General features: G+C 36.8%; 1 protein-coding gene across 1 annotated transcript in view; it reads left to right on the top strand.

Moving 5' to 3' along the window:
* Positions 1–767: 767 nt before the first annotated feature.
* BTAF1 (BTAF1 RNA polymerase II, B-TFIID transcription factor-associated, 170kDa) overlaps positions 768–17,959 on the top strand; it is a gene marked incomplete at its 5' end in the record, with an annotated part of 21,266 nt that continues 4,074 nt past the window's right edge. The window contains 24 exons of the mRNA XM_010179411.1: positions 768–857; positions 2,354–2,449; positions 2,696–2,872; positions 3,421–3,561; positions 3,692–3,816; positions 4,959–5,079; positions 5,157–5,261; positions 5,501–5,650; positions 6,270–6,412; positions 6,586–6,760; positions 7,245–7,448; positions 9,471–9,897; positions 10,474–10,664; positions 11,625–11,778; positions 11,868–11,977; positions 13,575–13,776; positions 14,193–14,341; positions 15,376–15,528; positions 16,007–16,128; positions 16,341–16,508; positions 16,689–16,766; positions 16,846–16,975; positions 17,631–17,772; positions 17,914–17,955. Coding sequence (XP_010177713.1) covers positions 768–857; positions 2,354–2,449; positions 2,696–2,872; positions 3,421–3,561; positions 3,692–3,816; positions 4,959–5,079; positions 5,157–5,261; positions 5,501–5,650; positions 6,270–6,412; positions 6,586–6,760; positions 7,245–7,448; positions 9,471–9,897; positions 10,474–10,664; positions 11,625–11,778; positions 11,868–11,977; positions 13,575–13,776; positions 14,193–14,341; positions 15,376–15,528; positions 16,007–16,128; positions 16,341–16,508; positions 16,689–16,766; positions 16,846–16,975; positions 17,631–17,772; positions 17,914–17,955 — 3,595 coding nt within the window. The remainder of the gene's footprint in view (positions 858–2,353; positions 2,450–2,695; positions 2,873–3,420; positions 3,562–3,691; positions 3,817–4,958; positions 5,080–5,156; positions 5,262–5,500; positions 5,651–6,269; positions 6,413–6,585; positions 6,761–7,244; positions 7,449–9,470; positions 9,898–10,473; positions 10,665–11,624; positions 11,779–11,867; positions 11,978–13,574; positions 13,777–14,192; positions 14,342–15,375; positions 15,529–16,006; positions 16,129–16,340; positions 16,509–16,688; positions 16,767–16,845; positions 16,976–17,630; positions 17,773–17,913; positions 17,956–17,959) is intronic.

Below are 17,959 nucleotides of genomic sequence, written 5' to 3'. Positions count from 1 at the left end.
CCAACTCCTAAGATTCTGTGATTCTGTGTTGAACGGGCTTTTCTTGATCAGCCAGTTACATATCAAAAATACCAGAAACAAGTGTGTTTGTAGCACATCTTTCTTCTGGTCTTCTCTAACTTCCAAAACTACTCCTAGTGTATTAAACTGTTCATGTTTAATGGAAACATAAAAGTGGCTATAATTTGCTTTCCCATATCACTCGTTCACTTATTTTTAATATTTAGCCAAGCAAGGTAAGCTTGGAAGCTATGCAGAATAGTAATAATCAGAAATGTAGTGGGGTTTCAATAAGTAGTGAGTGGGAATCCACATTGCACTTAAGAAATATAAGAATTATTCTTTTCTTTTGCTTATGAACATGGTAAAAATGGCAATATCTTCTAGTTGCTCTTTCTCCAGACACTAGTGTATTGTAACATAGTGAAGTAATGCTAAATTAAAATTGTCTTTGATTCTATGATTACTGCAAATAATGATAACAGTATCTTCTGTATTACAAAATAAAAATCCTTAATTGCTTCTGTCCATAAGTGGACAAATATTTCAGGGGAAAAAAACAGGTTGGTTTTGGACAGATTAATATTTAAGTATATGGTTTATCTAATAATATGCTACCCTTTTCCACAACTCTTAAGTACCACTAACTCTGCAGCTTTTGAAGTGTCTATATTAAGAACAAAGAAGTATTGTTTCAGTTACCCAGTGTGGTTTTTATCTTCTGTTCCTAAATACTTAAAAATTTACTTTTTATTTCATTTTTCTAGGTTCGACATGGTGCAGGTACTGGACTGAGAGAGATACTTAAAGCACATGGTAAAAGTGGTGGTAAAATGGGAGATAGCTCTTTAGAAGAGGTATGTTTCTAGTCATGTAGGCTTAACGTATCACTTAAATGAAGTTTAGAAAACAGACTTTTTAAAATGCTCAAGCTTTGCAGGAGGTGGGTGATTTGGGCAAATATAAACAATGAGATTTGTCTGCTCAAAATAATCAGGATGAAATCACGGTATGCAGTGATGAAATGTTTACCTTCTTTTTAAAAGGCCTGTGTGGAAAACAGTGCTACTGTAAAAGCAGCCATTAATATGTAGACTGCATGTGAAGTAATTGAACACTAGCTTCCATATTAGGAAGTACTATTTTCAGGTCATGGTACGTGTGTGCTGAAACAAAATTGACAAGTTGATTATGTAACTAGTGAAGTGTCTCAGCTCATCTAATTCTATTCACTTAAATAGTAAGGTGACTCTGTCGATCTACTTGTTTTGTTATTATGACAAAAAGTGTTTAGTCTATTGAGAAGGAAAACACTTTTTAAAAATATCCTGACAGTAATAGCTTGTTTACTAATAGTGAATCTTACACAGATTCATATTGATGTCCCTGTTGTAAAAGTAGCCGGGAGAGCTTGTGGTTTAGAGAGTGTTGAAGAGTGAGGCGATGCATTGACCAAATGTAAATCAAGCTACTTCAGCATATTTTGTATATAGGGAAAGCAAAAGCTGCTATCTTTCCTTGCTCCCATGTGGAATAGTATTTGTTCCATGGACACTGCAGGGTAATAACAACACACACTGCAATGATAAGATACTTTTTAAGCATTTTCTTAACAATTTCTGGAATTGAGTGTGTGTATCTAGGCTAGCTTCAAAGGCTGTTGTGCATGCTATGTGCTGTCCATAATTCTTTGACATGTATGGCAATATGAAATCCATAATATGATGAAGGTTTTGTTCATTAAAATGATAGTATTCAAGCGAAGTCGCAATCTAGTAGGCAAACAGTGAAGATAAGAAAGGTGATGCCTGAGCAGTTGCTTTTATAGGGCTTTTGCGCTGAGATTCAAGAGTTACAGAGCTATTTGATCTCTAGTTAAAGAGGCCAGACCTTCAAGAGAAGCTTGGTCTAGATTGCTTTATTAAATCTGAAGGAGAAGCAGTACTTCATTGGGTCTCCCACAGTGAAGTACTGCTTCTTAATTTATCTGTAAATATTCTTCAAACTTATTGATTGATTTGCCTAAGATGTTTTGACATGAGTCAGTATAGATTATCTGAATGACCTTACGTTTGTGTGCTGTGTAGGGATAAAATTATCTGTCTACTTTACAAAGTGCTCTCTAGCCTTTGGATAAAGGTGCTGTGTGTTTTTTTTAAAAAATATGATGTTTATAATAAGGCAGGCAAACTGAATTAGTGCTATTTTGCCTTGACTGTCTGTGCAAGATGACTATACTCAGTCAATTTAAATATTGTTGTCAAATCTTTTATAAATTTTAGCGAAAGCAAGCATATCAGAAGTACTTTATGAATAAATATAGTCAAGGTGTTCGTTTTTTCTTTTTTTGCAGATGATTCAGCAGCATCAGGAGTGGCTAGAAGACTTGGTTATTAGACTTCTTTGTGTGTTTGCATTAGACCGATTTGGAGACTTTGTTTCAGATGAAGTAAGTTTTCTCTGACTGAACAGGTAGATCAGCAGGCTTCTGCAGGAGATAACATTGCAGCAGGTCAGGGGTGCTTTGTACAGTGCTACTGCATGTGCCTGTTGTAACTGCTCACAGATGCTTATTACAAAGTAGCCGATACCTAAACTTCACCTTGTTTGTATAGCAGTTTTAGTCCTCTGACTCTACTCATACTGGTTTTGCTCTAAGATACAGAAATACCTGTTTTATCATTCACTTTCTTAGGTGGTAGCACCAGTGCGGGAGACTTGTGCTCAGACTTTGGGAGTAGTATTGAAACATATGAATGAGGCTGGAGTTCATAAAACTGTGGATGTTCTACTGAAGCTGCTCACACAGGAACAGTGGGAAGTGCGACACGGTGGTCTCTTGGGAATAAAGTACGCTTTGGCAGTACGTCAGGTAATATAAGCCTCATGACAAATTGCAGAGAGCTTTGGAACAAAAATCTGCTCAAAGTAGAGGATGTAGCTGAACAGTATGATTAAGCAAGCTTGCTTGCACTGCAGTCCTGTGTAAGTTATAAGATGTGTGACTGCATTTTTGTACGTAGGCTGCAGGAATCTGCACTTATATAGCAAAGTTGTACTGTTGTAACTTGATAAGTTACTTCACGAAGCATTATAAATAGAGGCTATGTTTGCCTGGTTTTGGTGATACTTTCGTGTGTGAGGTTAACAGAGCTGAGTGCTGCAACAGGTTTAGTCTGTTCATGGTATTATTGTGCAAACACTGAGCTTTGTTTATACCAAAACCAAGCTGAGTTGCAGTTCATTCAAATTTCTAACCTAGGTTTTACTTCATGAATGGTAACATACAATATTTATAGTTTTGGACTCATAGCTTCTGTTTTATATAACAGGTTTATTCACACACTTAGAGTACATCTTAGTTGTTTTGGGTCATTATATGCTTTTTAAGTTTAAAAATGCTTCTCATCTTTTTGGCAGGATATGATCAAGACTTTATTGCCTAAAGTGCTGCCTGCGATAATTGAAGGTTTGCAAGATCTGGATGATGATGTCCGAGCTGTTGCTGCAGCATCTTTAGTACCAGTAGTGGAAAGCCTGGTCCAGCTTCAGTCTCAGAAGGTGACTGAATTGTTTTCCAGCAATTTTTATTGAAAAGTTCACTTTTAATCTGAGTGAAGAAAATACATTAGAGGGAGCATCTGAATTCTCGTTTTGTTTTTACAGTAACCTCTTCTGCTTATTTGTGTAGGTGCCTTTTATTCTTAATACCTTATGGGATGCACTTCTGGAGTTGGATGACTTGACAGCTTCCACAAACAGTATCATGATCCTTCTTTCTTCCCTTCTGACTTATCCTCAGGTCCGCAAATGCAGGTAACTTTTAAATTAGTATTGCTTCAGTATTGCAGCTTTGACTGTCCAGTTATTTTGAAATTGGAATAATGAATTTCACCTTTACATAACATGCTAAGGAGATGCTTGAGTTAAATCAGTATTTTAATTTTACACTTGCTTTTACTTAAATTGAAGGTTAGGACAGTGCTTCTATTTTCGTTACATTAGCAAAAGGCAACAAAAAGGTATATTGTTTATATGTGACTTCCCCTCTCCACCCCACCTTTCTCCATTCATCTTGAGTATTTTAGTAAAGGATATATGCTACACTCATGGTGGTCCTGCCCACAAACTTCTTATTTGTCTGCTCCTTGTTGACAAGCTACAATTGAGATCAAACTACGTACATTGAGACATACATGTACCACATGCATGTACCTCTAGAACTTTACTGAAGTTCTGAAGAGAGCTACAAGCTTAAAAAATCTGTCAATAGTACAACTAATAATTCTGTGACTGGTTGGAGACAATGCCTAGTTCCTCTCTGTTTGGGATTCTGTCAAATTAAAGGAATTGCATGTTCGTATGTTGACATATTTTATAATACACATGGCAGACTGATAGCATCTTCACTTAAGGTAGATGCTCTACATCTCTTACCTTTCTTACGCTATGTGATTGTCACTGCTGAAGCTGATTTTTGCCCAAATCAAAAATTAAGAATGAAATTTTTGTCATCTTTAATTCAGCAAGTTCATGCACAAAAGATCCAAGTTTGGTTTTAATTATTTTTAAACTCATAAATGCCTAATCATAACTTCAAAACAAACAAAATAGCCAAAACAGAAAAGCATCCCTTTTTTCCTAAATAGTCGAACAAAGCCAAAAGCACAATCTGGGAAACAACACAGTAAAAATATGTTTGAATTGACTAGTTCTTTATACTAGTAAGAAAAACCAGTATTTTCCTGAAAAAATATATTGACTCAAAATAGTGGAAATGTTTAAGCTGTAGTAACTTGATCCTTTGCTTAAAATCACCAAGCACATGCAATAATAATTTTCTTTTTTAAAAAAATCTTTCTTTTGGATAGAACTTTATAACTGAGGATAAACAAAATTAACTTGGCTCTGTCTTTTTTTCCCTGTCACTGCCCCTACGTCTCCCCTTCATGTACTAGTATTCAGCAATCACTCACAGTTCTGGTGCCACGTGTGTGGCCGTTCTTGCATCATACTATATCTTCTGTGCGAAAAGCAGCACTGGAAACATTATTCACACTGCTGTCTACCCAAGACCAGGTAAGAATTAAGAGTTACTAGTGTTTTACTATGATACATATTGGAATCTCCTTGATCTTATGATATCCTTGTTTCAGAGCTCTTCAACATGGCTGACTCCAATTCTGCAAGATATGTTGAGGCACATATTTCAGTTTTGTATCTTAGAAAGCAACCAAGAAATTCTGGATCTTATTCACAAGGTATTTGCACTTACTACTTAGATAATATAGTGTTTGTGTATCCTGCTCTTTGATATCCTCTGCACTTCTGTGTAGATGAAGAAGTGTGTTCATGTTTATTATTTTGTAGTTAGCCAATGTCATGCTTTACTACAGAGTGGAGGAGGATAGGATGGTTCTTACAGCTTGTCAGATTGTATATGAACTTATGTAGACCACATACAAATCTGTCATCATTTCCACAATGGTTCTTTCCCAAGGTATGGCTGGAACTGTTAAACAAGGCATCTGTACAGTATGTGGTTGCAGCTGCTTGTCCATGGATGGGAGCCTGGCTCTGCTTAATGATGCAGCCATCTCATTTGCCCATTGACTTAAACATGTTGCTAGAAGTAAAAACCAGATCAAAAGTAAGTGAAATGTGACCTCGCTAACTGGAAAAAATAGGAAATTTATTACTTGTATATAAAGACATGTTCTAAAAGTTAGAGGGGAGTGCTGGTGCCTTTCTACAATTCTAAATATAACTTACCTTACAAACCTCTGGAGAGCAGAATAGTTCTTGTCAGGTTATCCATGAGAATTCAGAGTTCTGTTGTGTAACATGCTCCCTGTGAATACTTTATAAAGCCTTTATTTGCATGGTTCCATACCCATCATGGTTCCAAAACCATCTGTTTGCAGGACTGAGTTAAGTCTAAAAGTATTGTGTTATTTCTGAGAACATGCTGAGAGGCTTCCTTTTTCCTATGTGTGGACTCAGTTTTATCAGCTGTATGTTGAGTATTAGTTTTAATATTATAATGAAGGAACCATATTGTATATTTAACAGCACCATAGAATACCATTAGTGGAGAGGTGATTTACAATTATTAACTACTTTAAGTTGTCTGTTATCCAAGAAATGTTCTGGCTTAGTCCAACTTCTGCAGAGTGTGAGGGTCATTAGAAATGTTATGGAATATGAATTCATTTTTTTCTATTACAAACACATATTTACTTTCAATCTCTCCCAACTTTATTCCATAGGAAAAGGCAGGCGCTAAGCTGCGTCAAGGTCAAACCCAGAATAAGGAAGTGATTCAGGAATATATTGCTGGGGCCGACAGCATTGCAGAAGATCCAGCAACCAGGGATTATGTTGTCATGCGAGCTCGGATGATGGCAGCAAAGTCAGTTTACTGGAAATGTGAAAAAAAATTACTTAGAAGCAATTGATCTTTTTCATTAATTAGATCTTGTCAAAACCACTATATATGCAGACTTTTTCTGGCATTGTCATTTTGAAGCATTAATTGCAGAGTAATTGTAACATTGTAGTGACTATTCTTTCTCCTTTTGTCAGGTTGCTGGGAGCACTTTGTTGCTGTATTTGTGAGCCAGGTGTAAATACTGTTACTCAAGAAGTAAAGCCAGCTGAATCATTAGCCCAGCTACTGCTCTTCCACTTGAATTCTAAATCTGCCTTGCAAAGGATTAGTGTTGCGTTAGTAATCTGTGAGTGGGCAGCCTTGCAAAAGGTAGGATGTTTCTGCAGCAAAAATAAATTTTACTTACTATCTTAATCCACAGCTTGTTGTATGCTACTTAGCCTAAAATAAAATTTCAGTTGATAAGCTACAATGGTATTTATACATCTAAACGCTGAAATCTTGATTGTTAGATAATGGAGGAGTACATTACTGGGTAGCTAAATGCCAACTGCCAGAACTATGAATCAGTAAATACACTCACATTTCTTAGAGTAAGTCTGTTCTTGAGATGCACATTATCTGAGGCCAGTGCTTCCTTTTGACATGTCGTCCCTGTATTCACTATCACTTCTGTTCTAGTGGCAGACTGAAGGTTTTGTTCATAACCTTTAGTAACGTAGATTACAAAAGTTAATGAGTCTCCCGGAAACTGGATTTCTGTTGCTAGATTGGGCTGTTTAGTGCCCACAACTGAACAAAAGAAATTGTGATTATTCAGAAATACAAAATTATGTCTCTTTTTGTATTCTAGGGATGTAGAACTGTGGCCGCTTGTGTGCAACCTCGTTTACTTGGGGTCCTTTCTGAAAATCTCTATTACGATGAAATTGCTGTTCCTTTTACACGAATGCAGAATGAATGTAAACAGCTCATCTCATTGTTAGCTGATGCACACATTGACATTGGAAACAGAGTAAACTGCAGTGTATTTACAATAGACCAAGCTAATGAGCTGGTAAGTAGAGGCATGCCTGCCCTTTCTTCAAATCTGTTCTTGTCTTGAAATACATCTTTAGCATAATTATTACACAGACAGTAACTTTCAGAAGTAATACGGTGATTTACACATCCTTAGACATGACATGTGTAACAGATGCATACTACTTCCCCTTCGGTGTTTACAAACTATACCAAAAATAGAGTAGGGTGCAAGGTAGACACTTAACAGGAGAAAAAATATTGTTCTGATTCCAGGTGTAGATTCACTATTGAAATCTACGCAGAAGAAAACAAAGCAGGCTGAGACTTCTTCAAAACCATTGTCAAAAGACTAGTAAATAAACTGTAAATTCTGAATTTTCCCCTCCTGGTCCCCCAAGAATGTGGTTTAAAGTGAGGGGTGTTTTTTTTCTTTCCTGTTCAATTGTTTTGGATTTTTTTAAATCTGAAAACAGTGTTAGATGTGCTAATAAAAAGTAGCTCTTGACATGAAAAGCTCTGTAAGCAAAAGTAGAGCTGATAATGTTGGGGCACAAATTAAAAGGTTTTTCTTCCAACCCAAAACTGGCCTCTTAAGCAGAGAGAAGAATAAGTTATGGACAGATGGGATAGAATGTAAGTGAAAAACTTGTGGAGGGGATTGGAGTGGGAGGAATGTGTAGATTTGAGGAGTTGAAGGAATGGTGATGGATGTGGTGCAGCTTGGGGTGGCGGAGGAGAAAGATTAGGATCCTAGATGTGTTTGTGTTTGCAACTGGGATGCTGAGGATAGGACAAGGTTTGTACGATTATGGCCATGATGACTAGCACGATGGATCTTGACATTCTCAGATAGTAGTATTTACGTAGTAATATGCTGTAGGTTAACTTGGAAATCTCAACGTATCCACAAAGTTACAGAAAACTGCATGTATGAGCTGAGGGATTTTGGGAGCCAGTCTGATTATGGCTACAATTTAAAATGACTAAATTCCCAAGGTAAAGTGAGATAGAATCATGGTTTTCATATACCCTAACTGTTAATTCTTGAGTCTAGTAACAAGGCTGCTCGACCGATGCATGTTTTTTCAAAAGAACCATTCTGGATTAGAAGACTCATTCCATAAGTATTTCCTGTTTTTTGTGGCTGTCTTCTGCACCTTTTTAAACTCTTCAAGTTTTCATAAAATACAGACACTAAACCTACTCTGCATTTTAGTATGGGTCTTCATGCATTAGATGGAAAAACTCTGTGCTTCTCCTTGTTATTTGTTTTTTTTTTTGCTTCCTTTGGTCATTCCAGTCATTAAGGTCATGTGGAGTAGAACTTGAGGTATCTATAGAATGAAGCAGTACAGGTCTGCTAGTTGAAACAATTGACCTGAACATGTAAAAGGGAAAAACCAACAAAAACCCCTCAGACTAACCCTCTCCACAGCTGTCATCTTTCCTGTACTTAGAAGCCTGAATATCCTGTCAGTAGAGCAAGTTCAGCATTTCCATCATTCCATGTTGCTTTTAATCGGCTTCCTGTGAAAGATTTTAAGCAACAGCAGTCAGCCAATTGTGAGTGGGGGAGGATATGGCAAGTCCTGCAACTACTGTGCTGACTTTTTCCTTAGATATTTATTCCCGTCTCTTTCCTCAAAAGAAAATTAAAAACAACTTCTTCATGCATGGGACCTTGCACATTCTTTCTGGCCTCTTGTATTCATAACATATTCTCGCTTGCTTATCTGTCACATGTTACGTGTTGCCAGAATATATGGATATATCTGGCAGATACAGGACAATCTAAATTTGGAAGAGTACGTAAACACCTCTTTTAGCTTTGAGAATCTAGACTTGAAATGTTCATAATGTGCCTGATTTTTCCCTTTGAGCTGCAATTCCAGGATTCCAGAAACTACATTTTGGAGAACTTTCTGCTATTTGCTAGAAAAATGGGGATCGTAATACTTGAAGTATCTCGTGTTCTGCCATGAAAGCCATGGTTTTTCCAGGCTATCCTGTTTTACAGTATATGAAACAAATTTGTCACTCTCTTCCTTCTTATTAGGTTACTTCTGTTTTCAATGAAGTGACATCATCCTTTACTTTGAATCCTAAAATTCTTCAACAGTTGGACAGTAAACGACAACAAGTCCAAATGACTGTTATGGAAACAAATCAAGAGTGGCAAGTGTTGCATCTGCGAGTCCATACATTTGCTGCATGTGCAGTTGTGAACTTGCAGCAACTTCCAGAAAAACTAAATCCTGTTATAAAACCTTTAATGGAAGCTATCAGAAAGGAGGAGAATACACTTGTACAAAACTATGTGGCATCATCTATAGCGAGGTTACTTCAGCAGTGTACAACAAGGTCTCCTTGTCCCAACTCAAAGATTATAAAAAATCTCTGCAACTCCCTCTGTGTGGATCCACATCTCACCCCACTAGCAGCATGTCCTGCACAGCCTCAGAGTAGCCATGAAAACTCAAAAGGTATGAGATCTAAGACTGACAGGATTTTAAAAATACGTCTGTGCTTGTCTCCATACTGTTCAAATGAGTGAGACTTGTTTTCAGTGTTTTTAAAATGCTAGCAACTGAATCTTAATTTATTAGTAATTTCATTTAAGTATCTTAAACTACACACTGTGTGCAGTTAATGATGTGTAGTTTTCAGACCTCCCACATTTTTCAGTTATTTACTGTTGTTCAGTTGTTATCCACTTATGATCACATTTCAATTGCATGTGTTATGTAAACAACATAATGTGTTGTTTTATATTGAAAACATTGTGCAAACTTCTAACATTTGACTGAAGTTTTGTTACCTGCATTCCTTGCTGAATAAGAACTTAAGTGGCAGTTCGCACACTTAGATTTTCATGCCAAGTCTGTAATGTGCTCCTAACAGATTAACTCTGCACTTATATTTTTCCTTCATTGAGGATGACGACATATTTTTGTTAAAGCACACTGAGATCTGCAGATGACTTGAAGGTAGCTATCACTTCCACCTATGTTTTAAATTGCAGCTTAAATTGTAGTCAGCTATTCTTTCTTTTCCTGTAGGGCCCAACTCTGATAAAGATGGGATGCATCATACAGTTACTAAGCATAGGGGAATAATTACACTGTACAGACATCAGAAAGCTGCTTTTGCCATCACAAGTCGGCGAGGTCCTACTCCAAAAGCTCCTAAAGCCCCAATTGCAGATCTCCCTGCTGGCAGTAGTGGAAGTATTCTGACAGAACTTGATGAGGTAAATTTCAAAAACTTGTATTTGCAACTTGCACATCCACCCCTCTCTTCCATTAGTTTGAGTTAACTGGAGCTGATAGCATTACAGTAGGGGATATCCAGGAAATTTTCATGAGAGAAATGAGTTGACATGCAAGCAGCATTTATTCATTGATGATGATGATTTAAATCTTCAGTGTGTCATTAAGAAAATAAATACCTTCTGAAATATTTTACATTTACTACAGTATATTATTATCTCAATATAGATCTGTGCAAATGGATTTCCACAAACTATGCTGTGATTGCGTCCCATTACCCATGTTTAGTGTTGGTCATCTTGATGCACAGTGGATGCTTTGAAGCATTCAAAACTGTATTTAAAATGTGACTGGCTTTAGGATGTATGTGTGACATTGGATATGCTATTTTTTTTGTTACTGCTTTATTCATATACAACTTCAACATGTTTTAATAAGATCTTAGTCAGAACTGTGATTCCTGAACACTTTTGTGGATTTTGTTCTTAATTGTTAGTGATTTTTACCGATTCTACTTTCTGAAGAAGATGGGAGCAAGAGAAAGGACTTAAGAACAAATTGAGCATTGCTTTTGGGAATTCTTGCTAGCATTTTTATTGTTCTTGGTGTCCTTGTATTTGCAATATCTGAGGTTCTAGAATTGGAACTAGTTGGAAAATCTCATGCTGAAATGGGCCTGTGTCAGCAAAAGTCAAATCCACAAATTTACAGGATTTAAATAATTTGCTGTAAAGTATTTTATTTTTTCATTAATATCAGGAATAAAGTAAATAGCTTACAAAGAAAAATAACCAGCAAACATGTTGTAGGTAGCAGAATTGAATGCCTATATAACAATGGGATCCTTCTTGAAAATAATTATTATTCTTAAAATGTATCTGTCCCGACTGCTTTTAATATATTTTTTTTTTGTATATGGTTGTTAAATTGTTTAATTCTAGGCTCAGAAACCTTATCTTGTACAGAGAAGAGGAGCTGAATTTGCCTTATCTACTATAGCTAAACATTTTGGTGCTGAAATGGCAACGGGATTGCCCCATCTCTGGGAAGCTATGGTCGGTTCATTAAGGAACAACATTCACACAAATAATTTTGGTAATTACACTTCTGATTTCAGCTGGGGGGCTGGCAGGCTGGGGGCAGTATGTCAGTCTTAAAATGAACACCTTTTTCTGTTTTTACAGACCGCAGGTCCTTACTGGAAAAAGGAGATGCTCCTGCCCAGGAGCTAGTAAATTCTTTGCAGGTTTTTGAAACAACAGCAGCTTCAATGGATACTCAGCTACATCCTCTGGTAATCATATTCCAAAGCAGCTTTTGTATGAAGCAATTCAATATCTTCATTGCTACTGTTTTAAATCTTTTGTTTTGTAAGGCTTCTTTTTAGATGGTTTTCTAATTTTGCTCAAATGGTGTTTTTGTTTACTTGCTGGCCTGCCTGTTCTCCAAGTCCTGTATCCCAGTCTTGATAAACTGAAGGCATAACTTTCTGTTTTCAGCAGTTAAGCTGTTCTTTTAAAGCTGTTATTTCCCCTGTGTCCTATAGGATGTCAAATTCTGTATTTGTTTATGCGGGTTGTAGAATAAACCACAAAAGCAAACGCCTACCTATAATTTAGCCTTGGCCTACCCTTTTCTGGATGAGAGCCCAAACAAGACTGTGTCCAAAGTTTGAGTTATGATAATATTTATGCTACTGCGTTACACTGAAATCAGCATCTCAGCTCTGCTTTATTCTAATTCCAGATTTCTTAAACCTGGAGAACAGACCAATAATATGATGCCTTCTTTTTGTTAACTAAAGTACAGAGAAAAATGACTGACATGTAGCGTGGCTGGAGTAGGGGGGAAAATGGTAGTAATAAAGACTGCACAGTTTACTGCCTAATTTAAAAGACTTAACATCTTACATGCAGTGGTAGGCTCTGAACTGACTATTTCTACTCAGGAGAGAGATCCTGGAGTTAGGATAGTTCTGTGAAAGTCTCCACGGAATGTAAAATACTGGTTGGAAAAAAAAAAGAAGAAAAAAAGTAAGTTAAGAAAGAAATGGAACAAAAAGTCATCATTATGCCTGCATCTGAACACGTATAAATATAGTAGCACTGGAAGAGGCATAGAGAAGGGCAATAGGATGATAAAAATATATGAAAAGGCTCCCATGCAAGGAATAAGTAGGCCAGAATTCTGTCTGGAAAGGATATGATGGGAAAGGATGGGTGTAAGGAATGGTTGCTGAATTCTGGGCAGATGGAGAGGATTTAGAGGGAACATATGGAATTGTTTCTTATCTATTTTAATAAAATACTAAAGTAATTTTGAATGAATTTAGCATATGACATGGAAGGATTTATATATAAATGTATCTGATATATATACACGCATATATATTGTATGTAGTTGATGTGTAGATTGGTTTTGGGGGTGCTAATACTGTATACAGTATTCAAAAAAACTAAATCCTAGAAAGTCAAAAAGGGTGAAACTAGTTTATCAAAGCTAATATTTAGGGACTTCCACACTAGGAAAAACCTGACCATCCATTTAAGATATCTGGCATAAAAACATATTTATGCTGATGAAAAAAGACATGTATGTACGCACATACTTAATTATCAAGAGATGCTTTAATTTTCGTTTTGACTAAAACCTTGAATATTTTGTTACTTTGAATTTTAACTGTATTGGGAAGTAATACTTGTTCAAAGTTCTGTTGTCTTTTTCTTCTGAAACACTTTCAGTTCTAAACAATTAGATCTTGTGAAGGACCTATTTCAAGCATTCTTTGGGAAGCAACAATGACTTAAAGACTGTTTACTTCAAAATAATTCATTAATTTGTTTATAATTCATATTAACCTTTTATTCTTCCCACCCTTCTCTTCTATTCAGTTAATAGAGCATTTGCCTCATCTTTATATGTGCCTTCAACATCCCAGCACTGCAGTGAGACACATGGCTGCTCGTTGTGTAGGTGTTATGAGCAAAATAGCTACCATGGAAACAATGAATATCTTTCTAGAGAAAGTTCTACCGTGGTTGGGAGCAATAGATGACAACGCCAAACAAGAAGGTGCAATTGAAGCACTTGCATGTATCCTTGCTTGAGTATTCAAAAATGCAGAAACCTCATTGCAGTTGTGTAATTTGGGGGAACAAAAATGGTTGCCTGAAAAAAATGGGAGGAGGAATAAAGTAAAATGTTTAAGCTATTTTTCCTCCTGAAGATAAGAAATAGAATAAACTTTAATTTCCACTACCTTTATTTTATCTATCAAATGAAACTCTGGTGGAGGTAATTCAGTTTCTCAAACCATGGAATTCACTGAGCTAAATGTAACTGGGTAGAACAGACTTTTTTTTCCCCTATTGCTTTGTTAGTAGAAATCCTGTTCATCTGAATATGATGTAGTAATGACACTTACCTATTGAGTGTGAAATCTGCTGGGTATATATTGAGGTCAGAGAATCCTGAACTGGTAAAAAATACTTCCTTAATAACTGATGCAGGTGTAATGGAGCAATTGGATGTTGGTATTGTTCCATACATTGTTCTTCTGGTGGTTCCAGTCCTGGGCAGAATGAGTGATCAGACAGACAGCGTACGTTTTATGGCTACTCAGTGCTTTGCAACACTGATTAGACTGATGCCTCTGGAGGTAAGCTCAAGTTGTAATTATACTGAGTATGTGAACTGTACTGTATCCACTTTTTCACCAGCTGCAAAGTTGAACCTTCTGACTTCTTAAACACTGAATAAGTGACTGTTTTTATAGATGCTGATACGGTATCAGATAACTGAAGATGTGTTCTTTATAATATAAAATTAGTAAAATTGGACCCTCTGTTAGTAATGAACTAAACTAATGTTACAGTAAAATTCCTCTTTATAAGAAATTAATTTCAACTGTGTACACAAAGTTAAAGTGTATATTCACTAATTTTGCATATAATGCTGCTTTTGCTAGTTTTAGCTCAAAAATCTTAGGAATTACGTGTGTGCTCTCCCTCGGTATGTGTACTGTGTATATGGTCAAGAGAAATGCATGAAAAAGCAATACTGATTTAAAAGGAAAACATGAAATAGCAGTAATAGAAATAGTGTAGAGATAAGCACAGTTATTTATTCATAGTTCTTAAAGTCAAAAAGCCCTACCTTACAGCTCTGGGCAAAATATTATGATCCAGTAGCATTTAAGCAGAACATATTTGCTTCAGTTTTTCACTCCCGCTACAACCTGCGTACCTTGGACGCTTTCTAATATTGCACTTAAAGGACTACAAGGCTTCTAAGTAACTTATTTTCACCAGCAGATGGTAATAGAAGACAGTTCAGAATTTGTTTGCAAGTTTCTAATAAAAAAGTCAGTTTTATTGCTTTACTGTCTTTTATCTCAACTTTAAATTTCATAGACTTGTTTAGGTTGGAAAAAACCTGTAAGATCATAGTCCAACTGTTAACCTAGCACTGCCAAGTCTACCACTGAACCATGCTCTTAGGTGCCACATCTACATGTGTTTTGAAATACCTGCAGGGATTGTGACTCCATCACTGAGTTTGGATTGAGAAGATTGCAGATCTTTGGTAGCTATTTGTTCAATATGTCTAACCTAGTATGAGGTTTTATTTCTTACTGTCTCTGTGAGAATTAAGTACTGCAGCCCTTACATTACTGCTTTAAAAATATCCTAGGCTGGTATACCAGATCCACCAAACATGTCTGAAGAGTTAATCCGAATGAAAGCTAAAGAACGTCACTTTCTGGAACAATTACTGGATGGAAAAAAACTGGAAAACTATAAAATTCCAGTACCAATTAAAGCAGAGCTCAGAAAATATCAGCAGGTAACAACTTTTTATTTTAAGAGAGCAGTTCCAGTCTGATAGGATTTTATGGAAGGGCAGGAGTTGTTTGGGTGTTGGGTTTATTGCTTGTGGGTTTTGTTGTTTTTTTAGCTCTGCAGTCCGTATCTTGGATTCCTGGATAAGGAAGAACAAATTAAGTAATGCATGCCATTTATGCTATTATGTTTTCCCCCCCTCTCTGTATTCTGCCATTTTTCTCAGGAAACAGCCAGTGGGCTTGTGCCTTGCTTAGGCTGACTGCAGCAGGTCACCCCTGCAAAGCCAGGTCTCCTTTTATTGTTGACTTCTTAGATTTCTTCCTTTATTCCCCGCTGCTTTGTGTGAATGGGCTGTAGTGGATGCATTTATGGTGGGGAAACAAGCTCATAGTTTGGCAGTGATGGATGATATTTTGAACTGAAGCTTAGCTAGAAAAAGCCAGTTTTCACTTATAAGGCACTCTATTTTCTAATTTCAGGATGGAGTGAACTGGCTAGCATTTCTCAATAAGTACAAACTTCATGGAATTCTTTGTGATGACATGGGCTTAGGAAAAACTTTACAATCCATTTGCATTCTTGCAGGTGATCACTGCCTCAGGTAAGCTTAAACAAATAACATTCTATCTTAGAGAGTTTAGTGACAGTATTTATCTGTGGTAATGACTCTGGACATACTCCTGGGTGGCTGGCTGTAAGTGGCTCTGCCTGAGCAGGGAGGGGTTGACCAGATGACCTCCAGAGGTCCCTTCCAAATTTAGCTATTCTGTAAAAAAACAGGGTTTTTTTGAACTTGTTTTGATACTCTTAAAGGGCTCAGGAATATGCAAGAACAAAACTGGTGGACAGCGTTCCTCTTCCTTCCTTGGTGGTGTGCCCTCCTACACTCACAGGACACTGGGTGGATGAAGTTGGCAAATTTTGCTCAAAAGAGTATCTTAATCCTTTGCATTATACAGGACCTCCTACTGAGAGAGCAAGGTAATGTATTTGCATTTGTAACTTGGGTAGACTAAAATACCACACGCAAAACTTTGCAATTCACTTTGCTACTGAAACATAGTTTGTGGGCATGGTAAAAGTTGTCATGCTACCTTTAAAGACTGAAATAATGAGATATGTAAGGAATGCTTCAGTTACGATCTCTTCTCTTTTCTTAAGATTACAACACCAAGTGAAAAGACACAATCTCATAGTGGCCTCATATGATGTTGTGAGAAATGACATTGACTTCTTCCGGTAAGAATTGGTTTGTTTTCTGAGGTTTTTAATAGCTTAGACTTAAGTAGCATTTAAAATTCTATGTTCTTCGTTTTAGAAATATTAAGTTTAATTACTGCATTCTTGATGAAGGCCATGTAATAAAAAATGGAAAGACAAAGCTGTCAAAAGCAGTAAAACAGCTGACTGCCAATTACAGGATAATTCTGTCTGGAACACCAATCCAGGTAACTGCTTTTCTTTTTTTCCTAAGGAATTGGGTGAGTAGCAGAAAGAAGCAAAAGAGATCTACTTTGCAGTCCCTTTTATTGTGCTTTTTATTAGAGCGGTCTTGTTCAGCTGTCTTGTTCAAAGTATACTTTGTGAAAGAGCCTTTCATTGCAAAATGCTTGAAACTACGTATTTTTCCTTTCCCAGTGTAGAGGAATGGGCGCAGGATCTGTGGTACGAATGGAGCTCAAAAGCTAACAAGACTTCTCTACCGCTTAGAAAAAGGGAAGGGGAGAGAGCATTTCCTTATGCCTCTAGTGAAATTAGCAAGAAATTCGAATCTGAACTCCAGATTTTGGACTTTGTCCAAAAATACTTGTCTGTGGAGTATCTGTCTCATCCAGGACTAAGACCACTGGTGTCTACTGGGTTTTGTTGTTCAGAATAACTCAGGGTGTGGTTTAAGACATCATACACAGTAGAAAGTCGATTTATATGTACAGGTTTTCCTGTAACTTCACTCTATGAAAGAGCCACCAAGTTCCAGGAGCTAAAATGTATGCTGAAGTGTTACGTTTGTAGTGTATATAGGCAGTATGGAAATGTTTATGATAACTTGTAACAATTCACTACTTTGAAAAATAACTTAACAAATGTGTCTTTTATGTTCAGAACAACGTCTTAGAGTTGTGGTCGTTGTTTGACTTCCTTATGCCAGGATTTTTGGGTACTGAACGCCAATTTGCAGCACGTTATGGCAAACCAATATTGGCAAGTAGAGATGCCCGAAGCTCCAGTCGAGAACAAGAGGCTGGTAAGGATCAAACATTAAATCTTGGCTTTCTTCCTTTAAAGTGCGGTCAGTTCCAGCATGAGAGAGTGGGAAAGGGGGATGAATGTTTTGAAATTTTCCCTCCACACTCCACTAAAATATGGCTTCTGTTGCCTTCGCTAGGGGTTCTTGCAATGGAAGCACTGCACCGCCAAGTTCTGCCATTCCT

The sequence above is a fragment of the Mesitornis unicolor genome, unplaced genomic scaffold (genome assembly GCF_000695765.1).
Source record: "Mesitornis unicolor isolate BGI_N332 unplaced genomic scaffold, ASM69576v1 scaffold1052, whole genome shotgun sequence".
NCBI classification, from domain to species: Eukaryota; Metazoa; Chordata; class Aves; order Mesitornithiformes; family Mesitornithidae; genus Mesitornis; species Mesitornis unicolor.
The sequence above is the reverse complement of the archived record's forward strand: the minus strand, read 5'-3'. Positions and strand labels throughout refer to the sequence as shown.